This window comes from Fomitiporia mediterranea (assembly GCF_000271605.1).
Source record: "Fomitiporia mediterranea MF3/22 unplaced genomic scaffold FOMMEscaffold_4, whole genome shotgun sequence".
NCBI classification, from domain to species: Eukaryota; Fungi; Basidiomycota; class Agaricomycetes; order Hymenochaetales; family Hymenochaetaceae; genus Fomitiporia; species Fomitiporia mediterranea.
Genome location: NW_006760389.1, coordinates 375,170 through 394,311, shown reverse-complemented (window position 1 = coordinate 394,311; position 19,142 = coordinate 375,170). Strand labels below are relative to the sequence as shown.

General features: G+C 42.5%; 5 protein-coding genes across 5 annotated transcripts; all 5 read left to right on the top strand.

Annotated features, from left to right (window-relative positions):
• Positions 1-5,776: 5,776 nt before the first annotated feature.
• FOMMEDRAFT_81171 (WD40 repeat-like protein) lies at positions 5,777-6,793 on the top strand (the record flags this gene model as incomplete). The annotated part of the gene is made up of 1 exon (XM_007264436.1): positions 5,777-6,793. The coding sequence occupies one exon, from the start codon at positions 5,777-5,779 to the stop codon at positions 6,791-6,793; it is 1,017 nt and encodes a 338-aa protein (XP_007264498.1).
• A 1,594-nt stretch (positions 6,794-8,387) lies between these two features.
• On the top strand, positions 8,388-13,283 carry FOMMEDRAFT_18501 (WD40 repeat-like protein). The gene is made up of 8 exons (XM_007264435.1): positions 8,388-8,548; positions 8,613-8,857; positions 8,911-8,966; positions 9,014-9,211; positions 9,261-9,397; positions 9,455-10,901; positions 10,955-12,864; positions 12,935-13,283. Exon 7 carries the CDS (start codon positions 12,104-12,106, stop codon positions 12,782-12,784), a length of 681 nt encoding a protein of 226 aa, XP_007264497.1. The 5' UTR covers positions 8,388-8,548; positions 8,613-8,857; positions 8,911-8,966; positions 9,014-9,211; positions 9,261-9,397; positions 9,455-10,901; positions 10,955-12,103; the 3' UTR covers positions 12,785-12,864; positions 12,935-13,283.
• Positions 13,284-14,054: 771 nt separating this feature from the next.
• On the top strand, positions 14,055-15,381 carry FOMMEDRAFT_166548 (arad-like aldolase/epimerase). Its single transcript, XM_007264434.1, has 4 exons — positions 14,055-14,406; positions 14,541-14,912; positions 14,978-14,992; positions 15,049-15,381. Exons 1-4 carry the CDS (start codon positions 14,143-14,145, stop codon positions 15,292-15,294), a joined length of 897 nt encoding a protein of 298 aa, XP_007264496.1. The 5' UTR covers positions 14,055-14,142; the 3' UTR covers positions 15,295-15,381.
• A 549-nt stretch (positions 15,382-15,930) lies between these two features.
• Positions 15,931-17,098, top strand: FOMMEDRAFT_145535 (arad-like aldolase/epimerase; the record flags this gene model as incomplete). Its single annotated transcript, XM_007264433.1, has 5 exons — positions 15,931-16,211; positions 16,362-16,619; positions 16,657-16,761; positions 16,785-16,799; positions 16,856-17,098. Exons 1-5 carry the CDS (start codon positions 15,951-15,953, stop codon positions 17,096-17,098), a joined length of 882 nt encoding a protein of 293 aa, XP_007264495.1. The 5' UTR covers positions 15,931-15,950.
• A 589-nt stretch (positions 17,099-17,687) lies between these two features.
• Positions 17,688-18,676, top strand: FOMMEDRAFT_27053 (kinase-like protein; the record flags this gene model as incomplete). The annotated part of the gene is made up of 5 exons (XM_007264432.1): positions 17,688-17,834; positions 17,906-18,058; positions 18,188-18,267; positions 18,332-18,391; positions 18,553-18,676. 5 exons carry the CDS (start codon positions 17,688-17,690, stop codon positions 18,674-18,676), a joined length of 564 nt encoding a protein of 187 aa, XP_007264494.1.
• Between the last annotated feature and the right edge of the window lie 466 nt (positions 18,677-19,142).

Below are 19,142 nucleotides of genomic sequence, written 5' to 3'. Positions count from 1 at the left end.
GCCTACACTCTATCTGAGCAACCAGGACAAACAATTCGAACAATACGTTTCCTAGGTATGTACTAACATATTTACAAATACAATCATAGCTAACAAGAAATCCTATATGCAAACGATAGATTTACTTGATTCCAGTACATCAATACATACTACTCCTTATCTATTTCAATTAACAGATGTACACAACATAACTCCTACAATTGTAACTATTGTAAATAGGTCAACAATGACTCTTAATCGAGCTGGATCTATGTGTATCGAAATCCCAAAGAATATACAAGAAAAAAGTGTCATAACATTACAAAACATTTATTACTATCCACAAATGACCTTTTCCCTCATAAGTCAAGCACTACTATGTAGGGAAGGTTATTCTTTTATGTTTACAAACAATAATTGTACTATAACATCACTATGTAACAAATACATCAGACATATACAATTGAGAAATAACTTGTATATTTTGTACAATAATCATTTATTAAAAACAATGAATGAACTATCTATTTATGATATACATAAATGCCTTGGACATATAAGTTACAATTATATTAAACGATTATTAAAGACACAACCAAGTGTACTATCAACTAAAATAATGAACTACAAAGAAAAAGAATGTATTGAATGTATAAAAGCAAATATTGAACATACACTAATACCAAAACTATGTCAATCTCCTCTTACAAATCAATTTGGAGATCTTATTCATATTGATATCATTGGTCCTATTGAACTGTACACATATAAGAACATACACTACTTATTAACAATTGTAGACAATTCTACTTGTTAGTGCATAATGCTCAAATTACAAACAAAATCTGATGCATATACACAATACATATGATGGACAACTAAAATATTTACACAGTACAGAGTTAAAATAAAGCTTTTACAAAGTGATAACAATACTGTATTCCTTAGTAAAGATTTCCAACAATATTTAGATTCACAAGGAACAAAACGAAGATTAACAATACATCATACTCTGCAACAGAACAGAATAGCAGAACAAACTCATAAAACTATATTTAGAGGTGTAAGAGCATATCTAACATCTACTGAATTACTGCTTATATTATAGGCTAAAGCAGCAATTCATATTACCTATATTCATAATAGAACACTGTGTGCTACTTTAAATTACAATACCCCACATTACAAACGTTACAGAACACACAGAACAATTGATAATATATACAAATTTGGTTAATATATTATCATTCACAACAAAAATCCTACAAAAATACAATAGCAAGGTATCATTGCTTGTTGGATAGGATTAGACAATGAAAGTAAAGGCCATAAAACTTGGCACAATAATAAAATTACCATCAAACAAAATATTCAATTTCTCAAAGGTAAACCTCCTCAAATTGAAGGGGAGAAAATAGACAATACAAGCAACAATACGAATGAGTGTTTAATAATTAAAAATAACAAAATGGACAATAGAATAATGAGAACAGACAATGATGATACAGACAATGCTGATCCTAACAAAAAAGGAAAAGCAGTAGAACTAACAGACTTAACAGACAACAAAGTTAAATTAACCAAAAAAGAAGTAGAACCTAAATTACATTGATTGGAACAGAAGCAGAAACTGACAGAATGTGCTATCAAGCTTAAACAATGTATGGAGAATAAACACATAACAAAACACATGTATGCACTTAGCAAAAAGGATAAAGATAATATTGCCATTCATTTAACAGAATTTAATACTAAAATAAGTGAAATACAATCGGATCCAACTTCATTTTATAAAGCAATCTAATGTCCAGATTGTGATTCATGGATTACAGCTATGAAAGACAAAATAAAACAATTAGAAAATCATAATACATGGGAAATCACAAATCCATACAATAATATTAACATTATCAGAACACAATTTGTCTATAAAATAAAGCAATATGCTGATAATAGTATAGAAAAATATAAAGCACAATTAGTAGTTCAAGGAAACTATCAGATTGACAGCCTTGACTATCATACAAATGATTTATTTGCTCCTACTGCTAGACTATCTACAGTGTGATTAATATTAGCATGGGTGGCATCTAATAATTATGAAATACATCAGATAGATATAAAATCAGTATATCTGTATAGACAATTGACAGAAGACAAAGAAATATATGTTAAACCTCCTCCAGGTAACTTAATAGACAGATTACAGAATGGACAAATATTATAATTATGAAAAGTACTATACAGATTAAAACAAGCTGGTAGAAGATAGTATAAAATGCTATCTAATATACTACTTAAATACAGATTAACAAAATCTGAACATAATAACACTGTATTCTTTGCAAAGAAGAAAGAAATAACTGTAGCCATATTATTTGTACATGTTGACGATATTACTATTGTAGTAGTGAATAATAATACTATTGTAATGATAAAACAATCTATTGCACATCATTTACAATATACAGACAGTAGCAAATTATACTAGCTACTTGGTATAGAGATTCAATACAACAGAGAGCATAGATTCATCAGGATGTGTTAGACACATTATATTAATAGTATAATAGAATGTTACAAACTTACAAACAAACAAAGTGTACAAACACCCATACAGCCTGGTACACAATTAAAAACAGTATTGCAAACTGATAACAATAGAGAACAAATGTCTGATATACTATACATGAACATGGTTGGTGCACTTAGATACATTACAGACTGTATACAGCCAGATATAGCATTTGTAACAAATCAGTTAGCAAAATACCTCAATGACCCTGGTATGGAGCATTATCTAGCACTTAAACATTGTTACATGTACTTAAAAACTATGAACAATGTCTGGCTCCAACTCAGCAGTACAAATCAATCAATATTGAATAGCTATACAGACATGGACAGCATGATGCAAGAAGGGCATTGTGCAATATCAGGATATGCATTTTACTTGAGCAATTCATTAGTTTTGTGGTCAAGTAAAAGACAAACACTAGTGGCAAATTCAATGTATGAAGCTGAATTAATAGCTCTTGTAAGAGGAACACAGGAAGCAATTGTACTTACTCATTTAGCTGAAGAGATTCTGTAGGTCTCTAATGCACCAATTAATATCTATTGTGATAACAATACTGTTATACAAACAGTTACATTGGACAAACTCAAATATTCAGAACAAACAAAGCATTTAGATCATAAGAAAGATTTTATTAAATGCTACATTGAGTTAGAGTACATAAATGTGAAATACATTTTAATACTCATGTCACATTACTCATGATTTTTGTTGGGTTGTAGTCAGACATTTCTTTATTTCAAACTCTGACATGTTTGTAAGTGCTAACAAGAGTAGGTATTATGAGATGATTAGTTCATCAACAGACAAACTACAAGACAATGACTTTATAATGTCTCAGTTAGAATACATACAATATAAGGACAAGAGACACTGAGCAGTCAATTGTCACCTCACCCCTTGTCTATGTGTGCCCCCCTTAAGTTTTCTCTCTTAACAGGTTATAAGCCTTAAGCTCCCTACATACACACATTCACTGTACACTCTAAACTCTTTACTCACATACATTTGTACACATTTGCATCATGGTTCCTCTACATACAGATACATGCTGTAAACCAGCCAATGTGTCAGCAACAGTGTAGAGGGGACCTGAAGGCTCAGTGAGGGGACTCAGGCTACAACTATCCTACACAACAGAAATACAGAATGTAAGCACTGGAACATAGTTGGAACTTACAGAACAGGCAGAGTGTTGAGAGGGAGAACTTAAGGGGGGCATGTATAGACAAGGGGTGAGGTGACAATTGACTGCTCAGTGTCTCTTGTCCTTATATTGTATGTATTCTAACTGAGACATTATGAAGTCATCATCTTGTGGTTTGTCTGTTGATGAACTAATCATCTCATAATACTCCCCTTCAAACTCTTACTAGTCTGAGTAAACTGGTAAGATGTTTGACTTGTGGTACATGTAGTGCTTTAGTTAATATATCTGCTCATTGATTGTTCGTTTGTATGTATTTTGCATTTATGTACTCTAACTCAATGTAGCATTTAATAAAATCTTTCTTATGATCTAAATGCTTTGTTTGTTCCAAATATTTGAGTTTGTCCAATGTAACTGTTTGTATAACAGTATTGTTATCACAATAGATATTAATTGGTGCATCAGAGACCTGCAGAATCTCTTCAGCTAAATGAGTAAGTGTGATTGCTTCCTGTGTTCCTCTTGTAAGAGCTATTAATTCAGCTTCATACATTGAATTTGCCACCAGTGTTTGTCTTTTACTTGACCACAAAACTAATGAATCACTCAAGTAAAATGTATATCCTAATATTGTACAATGCCCTTCTTACATCATACTGTCTGTGTCTGTCAAGGCTCATAACCTGTTGAGAGGGAGAACTTAAGGGGGGCATGCATAGACAAGGGGTGAGGTGACAATTGACTGCTCAGTGTCTCTCATCCTTATATTGTATGTATTCTAACTGAGACATTATGAAGTCATTGTCTTGTGGTTTGTCTGTTGATAAACTAATCATCTTATAATACTCTCCTTCAAACTCTTACTAGTCTGAGTAAACTGGTAAGATGTTTGACTTGTGGTACATGTAGTACTTTAGTTAATATATCTGCTTGTTGATTGATTGTTTGTTGTCAATCTCTACAAGTCCAGCTCTTCAATTTTAAGAGACTTGCATAACTCTTAGCATCTTAACTCTAAATTGCTAAAGCCCTTCTACAAGTTGGCAACTTCAATTAATTGGTAGAGACACTTGTAGAAGGGCTTCAGCAATTTAGAGTTAAGATGCTAAGAGTTATACAAGTCTCTCAAAATTGAAGAGCTGGACTTGCAGAGATTGACATTTAATACCTATGTCACATTACTTATGATTTTTGTTGGGTTGTAGTCAGACATTTCTTTATTTCAAACTCTGACATGTCTGCAAGTGCTAACAAGAGTAGGTATTATGAGATGATTAGTTCATCAACAGACAAACCACAAGACAATGACTTCATAATGTCTCAGTTAGAATACATACAATATAAGGATGAGAGACACTGAGCAGTCAATTGTCACCTCACCCCTTGTCTATGCATGCCCCCCTTAAGTTTTCTCTCTTAACAGTAGGCAACTTCAATTAATTGGTAGAGACACTTGTAGAAGGGCTTTAGCAATTTAGAGTTAAGATGCCAAGAGTTATGCAAGTCTCTCAAAATTGAAGAGCTGGACTTGCAGAGATTGACATTTAATGCCCATGTCATGTTACTCATGATTTTTGTTAGGTTGTAGTCAGACATTTCTTTGTTTCAAACTCTGACACGTTTGCAAGTGCTAACAAGTGGGTTTGAGCACTTGCAGACACTTGTAGAGAGTTGCACAGATTTACATCTCTATTTGGTATATATTAAGGTATGTCCACTTTGCCAAGCCACCCCAAAATTTTCCAACTGTCCTACAAGTGCTCCTACCAATTAATTGAAGTCACCTATTGTCTCAGGCTCTGGAGACTGCACGATTCGAATCTGGGATGCTGAGAGTGGTGATTGTATTTCCGGGCCTTTTGAAGGACATACCAATGGGATAACGTCTGTCACTTTCTCACCTAATGGTAAACTCGTCGCCTCCGGTTCCGCCGACAACACGGTTCGTGTCTGGGACGTTGAAAGCGGGCGGGTTGTTTCTGGTCCTTTCCAAGGGCACACTCACAGTGTTATGTCTGTTGCATTTTCTCCCGACGCGTAGCCGCGTCGTCTCGGGCTCATGGGACAACATGATCCGAATCTGGGACGCCGAAAGTGTACAGACCGTTTCTGGAGATTTCGAAGGGCATACAGATACAGTAAGTTGTGTTGCTTTCTTGCCCAATGGCAAACGTATTGTATCTGGGTCACATGATTTTACAATTCGAATATGGGACACTGAAAGTGGACGCATGCTCTCAAGGCCTTTCAAAGGACACTCGAGCACTGCCTACCCTGTCGCGTTCTCGCCGGATGGAGGGCGTGTTGCTTCTCGCTCCGAGTCCGAGGATTGTACGATCTGCGTGTGGGACGCCGAAAGCGGAAATATGGTTTCCGGTCCTTTCGAAGGACATACGTCATCTGTCAACTCCATCTGCTTCTCGCCCGACGGGACACGTGTTGTGTCCGGCTCCCGTGACAGCACGGTTCGAATCTGGGACGTCGAGAGCGGAAAGGCGATTTCCGGTCCTTTCAGAGGGCATTCAGTCCCTGTTTTCTCTGTTGCTTTCTCTCCTCACGGGAGAAGCGTTGTCTCTGGCTCTGACGACCCAACAATCATAATCTGGGACGTCGAAAGTGGCGAAATCATTTCTGGGCCCTTGAGAGGACACAAAGATCGGGTCGAGTCAGTAGCGTTCTCGCCTGACAGCACACGCATTGTCTCCGGTTCTTGGGACAGAACCATTTTGATCTGGGACGTCGAGAATGGGCAGGTCATGGCTGGGCCTTTCGAAGGGCATACAGACAGTGTTTGGTCAGTTGCCTTCTCCCCTGACGGGGCACGCATCGTTTCGGGTTCCGAGGACAGGACAATCCGAGTCTGGGACGCGTGGAGTGGAGAGGCCATCTTCGCACCTTTTGAAGGGCATACAGGAACTGTTGAGTCTGTCTCATTCTCACCGGATGGTAAACGTGTTGTTTCTGGCTCTGGGGATCGCACAATCAGAATATGGAATGTAGAAGGTGTGGTGACAATCTCCTGCTCACTAGTTCAATGTCTAATGCTGAGTCCCCGACCTTGCTCTCAATGTAGACCCTTGCTTTGACTGGACAATGGATACAGACGGATGGATACATGGGCGCAATGGAGAGTTACTTGTGTGGGTTCCGCCTGACCTGCGGACGACACTGTGGCGACCTCAAAGTACTGCAATGTTCAGTTGCGCATTCTCGACAAAACTGGACTTCACAAATGCCGCTCTTGGTGAACAGTGGCAGGAATGCTTTGAACCATCCCAGTGATAACACCATCTCATCCCTTGATCAAGGCAGCATGTCATCACTAGCCTCACTCACCAGAGCTTTGCTTGCTGTTCCTTATAGAATGCAATAACTGTTGTATAATACACTCAAATCAACAGCATCAAACTGACTTTGAACCTTCTATACATTTGGCTGCAGTGCACGGTGCATATATAGTAGTCTGTGCACTACGTCAATGGACAGTAATTTGAATGAAATATACACATATGGAGAGTTCTGTTATTTTCAATCTACCATAGACGCTAAGTCGAGAACTAATAATCTAACCCAGCTCATCTTAGATATCTTGTGCGCCTTCTCTGACTATGCCTGTTGGTTCTTCGTCTGCTTAGACTAGGCCGACGCCTCTACTGTTAACTGGTTCTTCTGATAACGAATACGAGCACGTATCTGATGCTCACATTCTTCAAGGTTCGGGAGCTGGTAGAGAGTGTAGTACGCCGGCTTCCTCTTTGCCACCTGAACTGCAGAAGACTCGGAGCTCGATGGTGGATTATAAGTAGAGGAAGAAGCAGAGGGAGATGGCTGTTGCTAAGGTTAAGTCGTTGGAATTGGCGAGTCCTGTTGCACCTGTCTCGCCATTACATTTCCAGAAGTCGTAGAAGGTGGATGAGTTGGATGTGAAGCCTATATCCACATTCCTCTGTGCTACGTCTGTTCCATTCTGTGCTTTATTCAACTTGGGTACAATCTGAGCATGTGATATACAGATAGAAGGGACTCACAGTCCCTCAGTAAGTACAACCCAGCTCTCACCTCAAGTACCTGTTCAGCTTCTAGTTGAGGAGACTTTGCACCATAATACGTTACCCAAGTGCGAGGCGGTTGAGAATCGCGTCGATTAATTGCCCATATAAAGAGCGTCTGACTACTCTGCAACCAGAAGACAGAGAAATCACAAACACACTACTACCAACTCCACTGTCAAAGTGTCTTAGAGACAAAGTCGTCTTCGGGTACGGATCCTTCTGCACCTGCTTCTTCGACTACGTTTCAAATCCACAAACAGTGAGACTTGGTTCGGGTAGGATTACTCCTATCACGTTCGTTCCGAGATGGACTCGCTACTCTGCCAAGGTAATACAGTAAATTGCAAGCTGCTGCACACTGAAGTCGAAGAGATTTTGCCCTCGTCCCGTGACCGACCCACAGTTTGTCTTACGTACCTGGTCCACCGTCATCATCTTTGAAGTCTGGATCGAGCACGCCTTCGGACCTGCCACCTTCGAGTTCGGCTGCGTCGCCGACGATTGCAGGAGGGGCACAAGAACCAGGCAGGAATCAGCCGCAGGATGAGGGGTTCATCTGTCCGAGTGGATCACGTGCGTTACGAGCGACATCTACGGAGAAGGCAGGCTCCGTCTTCGCCACCTCGACTACCTCTTGCAGAGTGTATAGAGCGGGTTCGGAGAGAGGGGACAGGAGGAAAACAGGGATCGAGGTTGGGAGGATTGTGAACGGGTGTGAGATAGGGTGCATGAGCGGGAGCAGGTGTGTAACAGAGACCAGAGGGAGAGGGAGAGCTTAGAGCAGATACAGTAGGTATTCGCCGCCTCCATTTCCTCCTCAGGGTCGAATGGGAGATGATGATTATCATTGCAGTCCTCCATCTGCGTCTAGAGGTCGCCGATTCGATGGCAGGTGCCGGCCTTAACATCGACGCTGCCAAGCATGCAATCCAACAGAATGGAATTTCGACCTCGGCAGCTGCTTCCGAGTTTGGTCCTGTTACGGCTGTTAATGCCACCATCGATCACTTTGCAGGACATGCCGACCTGTACGATTCTGTAGGAGCTCTCGTCTCAAAACTGAATATGTTCGTTCGCGCCATGGACACGTTATCGCGAGTAAGCTCGTATTCGATTCTTGCATTATCTTCGTAGTTGCTAAGAAGAGCTAGATCCACCCGTATGTCAACTTCGCCTGGCAGCTGGCCTCTGCACTGTACAGTACAAGGTATGTCCAGGAGCGTAGCGTTCGACTGAAATTGATGTCATTCACAGACCGTCAAGCAGCAGTTTGAAGTTGAAAAGAAGTCATTGAGCTTGTACACGCCATGAGGGATGCGTTTGATTTCGTAGAACAAGCTAGTTCACTCCGAGAAAAAACGAAAAGGCTCAAGACTACGATACTTCAACTCTTGAAGCAAACCAATGAGTGCTCTCTGTTTATTCAAGAATATGCATGCCACAAGTTTGCAAGTAAGTCCAATATCCACATGACGTTTACAGTCACCTTATTGTAGATCAGGACGAATGTCCATGCTAAACATTGATACAATCGTCAATGGATACATAAAGGCCCTGGAGGCACTCAGGACATCAATTAAACAACCCTGCATATTGCGTTTGTCTCATCACGGATCACTTCCAAAGTTGATGCACTGTGTGCGTATTTTCGTGTCTCGTTCCGGTTTATGAATTTAGCTGAGTCTAGGACACTAGTTCTGAAAAGCCGACTCAATCCGGACGAGGTGAGTACATTTGATCGACCGCAATGCCTTCCCGGAACGTGCGAAATTATTCTTGACGAGATTGTGGGGTGGGTAGCATCGGGATCGGATCAAAATGTGTTTTGGTTGTACGTTGTTGCAGGATCTGGCAAAGGCACAGTGAGCACGATGATTCCGTGTCACATCCCGTCTTGGTGCCCATCTTTTCTTTCAACGAGGAAAGAGTGAGCCTGGCTCTGTCATTCGCATGCTTGCTTACAAGCTCGCCTCATTTGACTCCTCGATTGCTGACCATGTGATTGGATCCATCGAGCAGGATAGCGATATCGCTCAGGCTTCGGGGACTGTCCAATTTGAGAGTCTTATCAATGACCCACTTGTTCAGAGGCCATGCAGGGACCAGTCGTCATTTCCTCGACACACTAGATGAATGCGGGACAGAGAAGAGTCGACAAGGCTTATTGGAACTCTTCCGAGAAGGACTACCCGTTCTTCCGAAGAATTTCCGATTTCTCATTACGAGTAGAAAGGAGCTGGACATCGATCGAGCACTTAATTTCCAGCCCGGATGCATCCACGCCGTTGAGCTGTGACAAGATTCGACAACATGCAAGGACGAGATGTGTAAGGTATTCGCAAAGAATCTGCTGGAGATCACGGATGATTGGGAATGGAAAATGGATTGTCTTGGAGATGCGACTGGTGGACTGTTCATATAGGCTTCGACTGCAGTGAAATTGGTAGATTGCGACGACCCGTCCGGAAAACTGCATGAACTGACAGCAAAGTCGAAGAGTTTATCTGGGCTTAACCAACTGTACGACTCCGTCCTGAGAGGGTCCAGTATCTCGTTCGACGAGGTAGCATCCAAGGCCCGATTTTCGCAGATTCTTAGCTTCATCCTCCTTGGCAAGGCACCATTGTCGGATTATACAATTGACGCGCTTCTCGGGTATCCGGATGACAAACCATCACGCCTTATTCTTTCTCGCCTACAGTCCGTGCTTGTATACATCCCTGGAGCTCCTATCCGTTTCTGCCATACTTCCTTCCGCGACTACTTATTAGTGCGCGAGAGCGAATTTGACCCTTGGCACATCGACATCGAGTCTCAAAAGGAGTACGTTGCCTCGCGATGCTTCGATGTCATGAGAGGTATGCTGCGGTTTAACATGTGTAGCATAGAGACATCATATACCCCTAACGATCAAATCCCTGACCTTCCGGATCGTATCAAGGCGAACATTCCTCTTCACTTGGATTACGCATGTCTCTTTTGGAGTCAACACTTACACGGGACTCCGTTCTCACACGTGTTGCCAGATAAGCTATCAGAGTTCCTTAATGAACGTTTGCTCTACTGGCTCGAGGTGACGAGTCTCTTGGGAAAGGTCAACATTGTCAGTCAGACATTTCTTCATGCCATGAATTGGGTCTCGGTGAGTACACGGGTGCATCATTGGAACTGAAGCTTATTCGGTCCGTGGACTAGTCCCACAATGCGAAGGTTCTATCATTTCTTAGAGACGCACGTAGAATGGTTACTCGGTTTTCACTACCTATTTCACAGTCCACGCCTCATATCTATGTATCTGCGCTTCGGTTTGCATCGACGGAGTCGAAGTTTATAGCACATTACTTGAAGCCTGATCTACCTATGGTCCAAGTAGAGCAGATGGGCGTAAGGCAACAGTCGCCATTCTTGAAGGAGCTCACAGGGCATGAGGAAGCTGTCGTCTCTGTTATATTCTCACCCGACAGTAGTCGTGTTGCCTCCAGTTCCAATGATGGAACGATCCGAGTTTGGGACGCTGAAGTGGGAGCCGAGTCATTTTCAGTCCATTTGAAGTGCATGAAAAGCAAGTAGCTGTTGCTTTCTCGCCAGACGGCACTCGCGTCGTTTCCGGCTCCATTGACAAGACAATTCGAATTTGGGAAGCGTGTCGTCTCTGGAGCAGCTGACAAGGCTGTTATAGTCTGGCATGTTGAGAGCGGACAGGCCGTCAAGCGTTTCAAGGGGCATGAAGGCGCTGTGCTTTCTATTGCACTCTCTTCCGACGGAAAGGGTATTGTCTCTGGTTCGACGGACAAGACAATTCGAATCTGGGACTTCAAGAGTGGACAGACCATTTGTGGTCCTCTTGAAGGTCACGCAGACAGCGTCCAGTCAGTCGCTTTCTCGCGTGACGGTACACGCATCGCCTCAGGCTCTGAGGACGGCAGGATCCGAATCTGGCACACTCAGAGCGGGGAATGTATCTCTAAGCCCTTTGAAGAACATACACGTGGAATAACTTCCGTCGCTTTCTCACCCGATGGCAAAAGCATTGTCTCCGGATTGTACTATGGTAGAGTTCGAATCTGGGATGTCGAGAGTGGGCAGCTCGTTTCCCATCCTTTTGAAGGGCACACTGCAGTCGTACTGTGTGTTGGATTCTCTCCTGACGGGACCCGCGTTGTATCTGGCTCCAGCGATTATACGATCCGAATCTGGGATGCCGAAAGTGTACAAACCGCTTCTGGGGATTTTGAAGGGCACACTACTGGAGTAACTTGTGTTGCTTTCGCTCCTAGTGGCAAACGCGTTGTGTCGGATTCATTTGATGACACGATTTGAATATGGGACGCTGAAAGTGGACGCATGGTCTCAGAGCCTTTTAAAGGACACTCAGACTATGTCTACTCCGTCGCCTTCTCGCCGGATGGAAAACGTGTTGCTTCTGACTCCTTGGATCAGACTATCCTTGTGTGGGATATCAAAAGTGGAAATGTAGTTTACGGTCCTTTCGAAGGACATACATTATATGTCTGGTCTGTCTGCTTCTCGCCAGATGGGTCCCGTGTTGTGTCAGGCTGCGGTGACAAAACACTCCGAATCTGGGATGTCGAGAGCGGAAAGACGATTTCGGGTCCTTTCAAAGCTCATAAAGGCCAGGTCGTCTCCGTTGCCGTCTCTCCTGATGGGAGAAGCGTGGTCTCTGGCTCTGATGACAATACAATCATAGTCTGGGACGTCGAAAGTGGCGAAATCATTTCCGGGCCCTTGAAAGGACGCAAAGAGTGCGTTTGGTCAGCGGCCTTCTCACCCAACGGTACACGTGTCGCTTCTGGTTCTGATTTCGGAGCCATCTTGATCTGGAACATCAAGCATGGACGGGTCGTGGTTGGGCCTTTTGAAAGGCATACAGGTCGGATTTGGTCAGTTGCCTTCTCTCCTGACGGAGCACGCGTCGTTTCGGGTTCCGCTGACAGGACTGTCCGAGTATGGGACTCGGAGAGTGGACAAGCTATATTTGCGCCTTTTGAATATGTCAACTGTTAGTTCCGCTGCATTCTCGCCTGATGGTAACCGCGTCGTCTCTGGCTCCTGGGATTGTACGATCAGAATGTGGAATGTAGAAGGTGTGTCGACAACTTCCTTGCTCAGTGGTCAATGTCTGATGCCGTGCCTCTGACTCTGCTCTCAATATAGATCCCATCTTTGACTGGACAATGGACAAAGATGGATGGATACATAGACACAATGGAGAGTTACTTGTATTGGTTCCGCCGGACCTATGGACCACACTCTGGAGACCTCAAAATTCTGCATTGTTCAGTTGTGCATTCTTAACAAAATTGGACTTTGCGAATGCCGCTCTTGGCGAACGGTGGCAGGAATGCTTTGTACCACCTCAGTGATACCACCATTAATTCCTCGGTCAGAGTGGCTTGTCATCACTAGTCTCACTCACCAGAATCTTGCTCGCTGTTTGTTTTAAATTGTAATAAGTGTTGCAATTGCAGTATAATACACTTAAATTAATAACAATCTAATTTCATACCCTCTATACTCTCGGGTGTGATGTATGGTGCATATATGCCATATTCTGTGCCCTACCTTGCCGGACAATAATTTGAATCAGATGTGTGCACACACAGAGATCTGCTATGCTCAATCAATCAGAAACGCCCGGTTAAGAACTAGAGACTCCACAGGAACACTACCCTCATTAATCTTGCCCCGTTTTGTCCTTATAGACCATGAATGCACTCTTTTCTTGTTATTATCAATAATATTCCATTCATTTCTTATAGGATTTCCTTGTCTTATCTACTGACCGATCAAAAAGGGCCAAGGAGAAGATATTGTACTCATTCACACTGTAGGATCGTGTGTTTTCTGTTCTTCCATGTCCAGTAGCAGCACCAGAACTGTAGAGTCCAAGGCAGACCTTTCATCATACTTAATTCATGAGCCCAATAATCCTGACTCATGAGCAAAGAGACCACGTGACGTGCACTTTGGATGGATCAGTGCAGGTCTCTGTTGGCATGGTGCATCTCTTACTCGCTCGATACAGGTGCTAACCTGGTATTCTGCCTCTTTATTACATATTCATGCAATATAAATCCGAAAAATGGAGATACATTCTCAAGACGGCAGTGGGAGCAAGACTGATTTATCGCATCTCGAAGGTTACGGCGGTTTCGGCCCTGGGTGGATGCAGATGATCAGTCAATTGGACGGCCCATGTTCTTCTCGTCTTCGATTAGGGCAAACTACTCTTCTGGATGGGATATCTTGTGACCCGCGGTACAAAATAGTACATATACCTAGCTCTCGACCTTATCTCTCATCTCTGAACGTGTTATTCCCCCGTCGAACAGTAGGACCCCTAGTATCACCTGCCATTCACAATGGCTCCCGTTGCAACGTCCACCGTCATAGACCCAACTGCCAACGGCAACAACGTTAGCAGCAAGCCGAAGGCCGTAGACGATGAGGTACACCATGATCACTCGACGATGAGTCAGCGTTCGCGGACTGCGTTCCCACGTCCGCCTAAGTTCGAGGGTAAACTGGAGGAAAGGGCGTACCTTAAGTTCCGCCTTGCACAGGCATTTAGAATCTTTGGAAAGCTGGGGTACGATGAGGGTGTAGCAGGGCACATCACTGTTAGAGTATGTCTCATTCTATCATTCTTTAATTTGTTTCGATTCCATTTCATTTTTTGTCTGTGCACTTGGTTATGTTGTTACTATTCATGGCTCATTTTACAAACTTACTGACACCAGCGACATAATTACTATTGTAGGATCCGATCAAGACCGATTGCTTCTGGGTAAACCCCTTCGGTCTTCACTTCTCACTCATTCAACCCGAAGACCTACTCCTCGTCGACCATGCGGGGTCAATCCTCGACGAATCCGGGCCGTCGCAGCTCCTCAACACCGCCGCCTTTGCCATACATTCCGCAATTCACACGGCACGCCCAGATGTGCTATGTGCAGCGCACTCTCACTCTATCTATGGACGTGCATTCTCGACGCTGGGTAAAGAGCTGGACATGATTACTCAGGACTCGTGTGCGTTTTATAAGGACCATGCAGTATATAAACAGTTTAATGGTGTTGTGCTTGCGGAGGAAGAGGGGGGGAGGATTGCTGAAACTCTTCAGAACAAAAAGGTTAGTGTAGAAATAATACATAATTAATTGAACATTGTCAAGATTAATTGTCTCGACGTACATAGGCGATTATTCTTCAGGTAATCATCGTTTGTAGTAAACGAAAGGAAAAGTTGGCTTACATCTCTTTTCGCAGAACCACGGTCTACTCGTCGCCACCGCCTCCATCGAAGCAACCGTGCACTACTTCATCGCACTCGAGAAATCATGCCAGGTCCAACTCTTAGCAGACGCTGCAGGCAAGACTGTCAAGATCGGCGACGAAGAAGCTCTTGATACCTACAAAACTGTCGGTACGCCATATGGTGGCTGGTTCAGTGGTCGACCTGCGTTCCAGATTCTTGAGGCGAGTGAAGGCAAGCAGTTTGAGTTGAACAAGTAGGAAAAAGAAGCGAGAAAAATTTAACGCTAATGAAAATGAGCTTGTGATTGGTTATGTTTTCGTTATGGTATTTAACCTTACTTCAATGTTTTGAGTGTGTAAGGCTGCGTCTCCTTATGGTGTATGTCTTATGACTTAAAATAAGTCTAGAGCGGCTATTCATGCCTTTTCAATATTTTATATCTGTACTGAAACTCACACCACACTCACTATCGTCGCTTCTGTGCTTCTGTGGAATGAGATTGAAATTGAGAGAATAAAATGACAGAGGGAAGCTGTGAAGATTCTACACTGTCGCTAACAGCTACAGATGCCACTAGACCAGAATTCATATTTTTCTTTCGCAATAAGGAGTCAGAAACGGAAGATGAGTTCGCAAGACGTAGTAGAAAGGAGAATAAGAATTTATATTAGTCTGTAAGTTACGGAGGTTTCGGCCCTGAGTTGATGCAGATGAGCAGTTATTAAGCGCTCCATGTCCTTCTCGCCTTCAATTGCGCAACAGAATAGACGGACCACACTTCTGGGTGGATATCCTGTGACCTAGTATGCAAATAGTACGTATATCTACAGCTCTTGACCTTATCTCTCACCTCTGAATGTGTCCGCGTCCCTCCGTTGAAGCATAGTACTACTAGCAGTGCCCACCATCCAACATGGCCCCTGTCGCGACGTCCACGGTCACAGAACCCGCTGCTAATGGCAACAACGTTAACAGCAAGCCGAAGGTTCAAGACGAAATACACCACGACCACTCGACGATGAGTCAGCGTTCGCGCACCGCGTTCCCACGCCCGCCCAAGTTCGAAGACACACTGAAGGAGAGGGCATATCTCAAGTTCCGCCTTGCACAGGCATTTAGAATATTTGGAAAGCTCGGGTATGATGAGGGCGTAGCAGGGCATATTACTGTTAGAGTACGTCTCATTCCATTGTTATTTGATTCGTTTTGACTTTTTCCCAATTTTTCGGCATTTGGTCATATTCGAATTTCTTTATGGTTTATTCTTACTTTTATTCACTGGCGCCGAAATACTCTTATTTAATGTATTTAATGAATAATTTAGGATCCGATCAAGACCGATTGCTTCTGGGTGAATCCCTTCGGTCTCCACTTCTCACTCATTCAACCCGAAGATCTGCTCCTCGTCGATCATGTGGGGTCGATCCTCGACGAGTCCGGACCGTCGCGGCTCCTCAACACCGCCGCCTTTGCCATACATTACGGCACGTCCGGACGTCCTATGTGCAGCACATTCGCACTCTATCTATGGACGCGCATTCTCGACGCTGGGCAAAGAGCTGGATATGATCACACAGGATTCGTGTGCGTTTTATAAGGACCATGCGGTGTATAAACAGTTTAATGGTGTTGTACTTGCGGAGGAGGAAGGGAGGAGGATCGCTGAGACCCTTGGAAACAAAAAGGCAAGCAATAAAATAAAATTTACAAAGCTCGAAAATAATGTTGGCTAACTCTCCATGAGCAGGCAATTATTCTTCAGGTATGTATCGATTGTAGCACTAAATGGAATGACGTTGCTAAATAATTATTTTGCAGAACCATGGTCTACTTGTCGCCACAGCCTCCATCGAAGCAACTTTGCACTACTTCACTGCACTCGAGAAATCATGCCAAGTCCAACTCGTAGCAGACGCTGCAGGCAAGACTGTCAGGATTGGTGACGAAGAAGCTCTTGATACCTACAAAACTGTCGGTACATCATATATTGGTTGGTTTGCCGGACGACCTGCGTTCCAAACTCTTGAGGCAAACGAGGGAAAGCAGTTCGAATACAAGTAGAAGGAAAATAAGGTAAGAAATACGAGTTCTTAGAACTTTGTACAACCCGTAAGGAGAAAGATTGTGGTTTCTTTGAGCGCTTTACATGTATCTTGTTCATTTGTACTATGCCAACACCTGTCATGAAAGAGTATTCATTGTCAAAATGAACATGTGTATCTCCCTTGATCTTTACCGATTCTCAAGTACTGCATATACTAAAGAATTTTTTTTTTGCCTCCATTCACTGTGAATGAAAGTAAATATGCACTCATACACTACCAAGGAATGAAATACCCAATGCAATCAATGCATGTCATGTTACTGATTTTCTTATTGCTAGTTCCTGTACCCGTATCATTCCGTGCTTCAGAAAGCCGGCAGATAATTAAATGCCAATTGATTGTTGAATTTACCCTTTTCATATCTAACTTTGCCACAATATGCCATAGGTGGAAATAGATGCCAAGAAATACCTGTGTCTATGTATAACTACATAGTGCAAAGGTACTGTTCTACCATCAGCAGGTCAACTTTGCAGTGTATATAGCACCCCATGCGATCGTACACAACCACTATATTCACAAACTAAGGTCATACAGATGTAGCCATGTCTAACAGTCTGACAAAATTGGAAAATCTAAAACCCCTTGTTATGCCAAGAGAATGCGAGTCAAAAATAGATCCCAAATGGATAATTCCGCCTAAGCAATTAAAATTGAAGTGGATTGGTGCCGGTAGCTATGCATCTGTCTACGTGAGTGCATGTATTCCTTACTTGTCTTCTTCTTTCGAAGTTGTAGCTTGCTTAGTATATTAAATGTATAGCAAGTTACTAATGATAATGGTTCGAGTGGACGAATTGCAGCTAAAGTGACTGCAAAATGGAAGACACAAAACATAAAATCAGCAGGAAGACACGAAGCAGAAATGGCATTGAAGTTAAAGAAGGATGCAACCACTGTAGGCAGCCCTAATGTGGTGCGTTTATTAACTTACTACAAATATTATGCAACTTGTGAATATTACTGCAAATCATGAGACTAATTATCTATGATTATACAGCTGAAGTGCTATACTGCTTATGAGAATGATGAATATATTGTTCAGATTTGTGATCTGGCTGAAGGCTCTCTCCCAGCAAAAATCAAATATCCTGTACCAGTTGAAAAAGCAAAGTTAATATTGAGGTACTAAAATTCGTTCTGGATTTTGTCAATTCCTGCTGATAGGTTCGAAATTTGAACTATACAGACAGGTGGTACAAGGCGTGAGGTATCTACATATCAAGAATATTGTCCACAGAGATCTAAAGTAAATGAATATGTCAAGTGCTATTCAAACTTTGTGCTTACACTTCTTAGACCTGACAATATTTTGTTCTTAAACTCAAAAACTCTAGTTATTTGTGATTTTGGAATGTATGCTATAAATGTCTGAATGACTTGTTTACTAAATATTCCTATCCCTTGTAGTGCCTTTGATACTGCAAGCAAAGAAGAAAAATATGATGTAGCTGGGTCAACAGGATTTCAAGCACCTGAGATATTCTCTGGGTATAAATATGATAAAAAGGTGGACATATGGTCAATAGGGTAATAGGTTCATAGAATACTGCTGACAGGGACAAGGACTAAAAAATTGCATTTGAATTTTATAGTGCAATCGCACATTTACTTATATCTGGGGTTCCGGTGTTTGATGGAAATTACAAACCAGAGTTATTTTCCCAGGGCCGAGAAATGGACCGAATAAAGGGTATGATTAGTGATAAAGCTTGTCGAGGGAGAGTCTGGCATGAGAATCCAGATGGTGAGAGAGAGATATCTATCATGTAAGAATGAGAAATAGTTCTGTTTAGGCTCATTAGATTGACAATAATAGCAAAAGAATTCGTGATGGGGTGTTTAGAAGCTGATACGTATGACAGATTTTCTGCAAGGAGAGCACTGACTCATAAGGTATATCAGTCGCTCTTGCTGAAATGTGCATATATGCAGTGCTAATTTATTATTACATTGCTGTCCGTAGTTTTTGGAACCAGCACGACAAACTGCGAGGAAAG